Source organism: Azolla caroliniana, unplaced genomic scaffold, assembly GCF_043228905.1.
Source record: "Azolla caroliniana isolate FFs.n. ecotype wild unplaced genomic scaffold, voAzoCaro1.0.p SCAF_15, whole genome shotgun sequence".
NCBI classification, from domain to species: Eukaryota; Viridiplantae; Streptophyta; class Polypodiopsida; order Salviniales; family Salviniaceae; genus Azolla; species Azolla caroliniana.
The window spans coordinates 5,675,598-5,679,654 of NW_028230450.1; the positions used below are offsets into that span (position 1 = coordinate 5,675,598).

Consider the following 4,057-nt stretch of genomic DNA (forward strand, 5'->3'; position numbering starts at 1 on the left):
ACTAACTTATGTGATATTTTGTGACAGCCAAAGTGCAATAGATCTAAGCAAGAACTCGATGTACCATTCTCGTACGAAACATATTGATGTAAGGTATCATTGGCTGCGCTCGGCAATTGAAGATCAAATTCTACAACTCAAGAAAATTCACACAGATGAAAATGTTGCGGACATGTTGACGAAGGTAGTCTCTAAAGAAAAGCTTGAGCTATGTGTCAAGTTGGCTGGAATGAACAGAAACTAAGTGATTCAATGGAATCTTCTCCTATGTGGCCAGAGGGGGAGATTGTTAGGTTTTTCTATCCACATTATAAGTAAATAAAAATGGGCCTTGGAAGCCCAAAACTTGTATTTTTTAAAATAGTGTGAAAGGGGTTCACACAAGAAGACGTTACATATCTACACTATGTAACACATTCCTTTTTGAGTGTGTTAAAAAAGGGAAAAACGAGCATTTCTCTGCTGTAACAGAAAAAAACAGATTCCAGAGAGCACATACTCTCTTTCTTAGCTAATTCCTTCAATCTTTCTGAAGTACACCACCAACACACTCAGACATCCGGACATCGCCGCCTCCGTCATCAGCCACGTGCTGTGAGTTTTGGTGGTTTTTTGTGTTCCTTTTTGTTGAGTTTTTATTTTTGAGGAAACATCATATTCCTCGATTGCTCATAGTACTCTAACTTGTTTAGAGTGGAACATTGGTGTATCAGATTTATATTGATAGTGAATTAGTTCTAGACTAGGTCCCGTGGTTTTTAACTCTTTGAGGGTTTTCCACGTTAAAAAATTTGTAGTGCATTGTGTATTGATTTGTTGTGTATCTTTCTTGTTTTCTCTTTAAATCTTCCACAACATATTTCCTGTTTTACATAAGTGTTTAAGTGCTACTAAGTTTCGGAACAATACCTAATTACAAACATAAACCACATAATTTTGTTCAAGTTTTGTTGAAACTCCAATACATTCATGTAAGCTAGTGAAAGAAAGGTACATGATCAACACATAAGCCCCTACACGCGTAACTAGACTGTATATGTGCAATGGTAGCTTAATGTTGATAGATTAATGTGAAATCCACTAGTTTACATACATATTGTCAATGCACATGAAATCAGTAGTGAATACATATAAACAAATTTTAATAGTACAAACATATTGTAGTATCAATATCCCTAATACCTAAGATACACAAATACAAGCATATATTATGCCTCTTGCAACCATTATGCTGCTTCTAGACAAACAACAACTATACAATTGGGTTCAATGGCGTTAATGTATCACCAAGAATTCCTTTACCAGCATTCTGTAAAACATTCAATGTACCCAATCAACTCCATCAATACACATTTTCACATGAGCATATATCGAAAATGCAAAAGAGTCGAATTATACATAGAATGTTATTGATTGCACTCTGTTGATCTTGCTTGGATTGCATGCTTATGTATGATTGAAAGATTATGATGGTTATACTTGTTAATATCACATGAATCGACTATATGAAATGTTGCACATATACGCAGCAGCATATGCATTTTGATGGCATTCAAATATGCATAGATAGATTCACATATGTGTGTACATGGTCTGATGCAATATCACACTTTTCAATTGTTTGGAGGCAAATGGAGACAAGTTTGTAAACACACACACACACACACACACACACACACACATCTGTATATGAAGAAAGTGATGCAGAGTGCATTGATTTTTAGTTTCCAAGATGATATGGTTACCTTAATTTTTTCCATTACTGAATCTGATGTCTCAATATCCTGTAAATTGTGTGCCCACTGGTACAGGACAGCCCATGCTGACAGAGTTTTCTCCGACGCTTTCCTGCTTGATTCCTTGATTAAGACAAGGTATATCGAGCTCGAGGGTTTCTCTAACTACAGGAAAACAATGAAGACAGCAGTCAAGATCTCTATTCTTAAATTAAGTCATATATAGACATAAAATATAGATCAATTGATTACATTATGCACTAAAGCACACTGTGAAAGCAGTGGATTTATCCCCAGACATAGATTCGCGAGTCAAGATTGAATGGAACAAATCCATTAACTTACACCGAGATGTCATAGCTACCAATTTTTAAAGGACCAAATTAGCCATAATCAAATTAGCTAACACATGAGGTAATTGGGGTATTGGCCAACGAATAATTATGTCAGTGAAGCGGGACATCGAAGGGGAGGAATTGATGTACACTAGGAATTTAGCCCTAACAAAATAGTGAATGTATGACCATCAAAAACCAACACAAAGTATATTCTATAATGACAATGATAGTTTCTTGACCAGGATTATGGGAGTAACTTGTGAAATACAATGAATTTTATAACATTCAAACAACAATTTACTTCTTGACCAGGATTATGGTGGAAGTAACTTGTGAAAGAAATACCACGAATTTTATAACATTCGGACGAGAACAATTTACTTCTTCACCACGATTATGATGGAGGTAACTTGTGAAATACCTTGAATTTTGTAACATTAGGAAGATGACAATTTACTTCTTGACCAGGATTATGGTGGAGGTAACTTGTGAAATACCATGAATTTTATAACATTCAGACAATGACAATTTACTTCTTGACCAAGATTATGGCAGAGGTAACTTGTGAAATACCATGAATTTTATAACATTTCGCACGACAATTTACATTCAATAGATAATTTTTACCTTTTCCAAAGCGAATTCCTTGTCTTGTAGCTTTTGGACGAAGGAGGGGAGGTGTTTGAGCTTGGTCTCGTCGGGCCAAACATTGTCGATGGACCGTACGATCTCGGGGGTATCGAAGAGGAAGACAACCTGGTAGATCCGGTGCGTGGAGAGGCCCATTGTGGCCACATGAGCCACCAATTGGGCGCTACCGTAGTTCTGGACATAGGAGATAAGGTTTTTGCCGGTGTCCACGTTCTTCTTGACCTTGTACTCCCGTCTGGCTATGGCGCCCACGCCAAAGTCCACGATCGTCTTACAATTGGATGCCGACTTAAACCTCGGATCTGGGCACTGAACCGGAGGACCATTGTTGGTATTGGGCCCAGGCCCGGCCCCCGTGATGGGCCGCTTATTATTCGTGTTCCTAGCCGGCCGCAAAGCTAGGGCTTGAGCCCGGACATCTTCCGCCATGCCTTGGATGCCCCCATGAGAATTGTTGTTGTTGTTGTTGTTGTTGTAGTTGTTCCCATGAGAATTGTTGTTGTTGTAGTTGTTGTTGTTGTTGTTGTTGTTGTAGTTGTTCCCATGAGAATTGTTGTAGTTGTTCCCATGAGAATTGTTGTTGTTGTAGTTGTTGTTGTTGTTGTTGTTGTCGTCGTCGTCGTCGTCGTCATTGTTATTGTCATTGTTATTGTTATTGTCATTGTTATTGTTATTGTTATTGTTATTGTTATTGTTATTGTTATTGTTATTGTTACCAGAGGAAGGGTGGGAATCTCTTGATTCTTTATCATTTTCCGTGTTCGTGCGCTCCTCCTCCTCATCTTCTTCCCTATCCATAATTTCAGTCTTCTGCTTCTCCTCTCCTTTCCTCCCAATCACTGTCCTCTCACCTCTTCTTGTGACTCCATTATATATCTATCTATCTATCTATATATGTATGTATGTACATATATGTATTTATTGGGAGATAGTAAGCCATTGACTTGTGGATCCTTCATCAATTAGAAGAGGGACCATAGCCCCAACCCCACCCACTTGAAGAAGTTATTGGGCTATTTATTCCTTTGACAATGAGAGCTTCTAACCCCCCCCACCCCCCCAAGTTGTCAAATTGTAGCATTGGTTGTTTAAGAGAGAAAAATCTATTGGAATTCATGAATAAGAAAGAGTTTGACTCAATCCAAAGGAAGCCCCCCCCCCCCCCCCCCCAACTCATTCAAGGACCTCTTCAACCAATGATTCATTCACAAATCACCTCCATGGACTATGTCCTCTTCAAGAGGACGGAGGCCGGTATTGTGGATGGATGTATTATATTGTATGTAACTTGAATAAGAATTGTCTAAACCCACACTATTGTGCAAACTATTC

At 38.4% G+C, this 4,057-nt stretch overlaps 1 protein-coding gene across 1 annotated transcript; it reads right to left on the reverse strand.

Moving 5' to 3' along the window:
• Nucleotides 1–1,047: 1,047 nt before the first annotated feature.
• On the reverse strand, nt 1,048–3,594 carry LOC147854484 (uncharacterized). Its single transcript, XM_087331659.1, has 3 exons — nt 2,702–3,594; nt 1,746–1,901; nt 1,048–1,309 (listed from the first exon to the last, which is right to left on the reverse strand). Exons 1-3 carry the CDS (start codon nt 3,521–3,523, stop codon nt 1,253–1,255), a joined length of 1,035 nt encoding a protein of 344 aa, XP_087187785.1. The 5' UTR covers nt 3,524–3,594; the 3' UTR covers nt 1,048–1,252.
• Between the last annotated feature and the right edge of the window lie 463 nt (nt 3,595–4,057).

Coding starts and splice junctions, on each gene's coding strand:
- LOC147854484 (XM_087331659.1), bottom strand. CDS start 3,523: ATGGATAGGGAAGAAGATGAGGAGGAGGAGCGCACGAACACGGAAAAT. Junction 1,902..2,701: donor AGGAATTCGCTTTGGAAAAG/GTAAAAATTATC, acceptor GTTTTCCTGTAG/TTAGAGAAACCCTCGAGCTC. Junction 1,310..1,745: donor CAGTAATGGAAAAAATTAAG/GTAACCATATCA, acceptor AATGTTTTACAG/AATGCTGGTAAAGGAATTCT.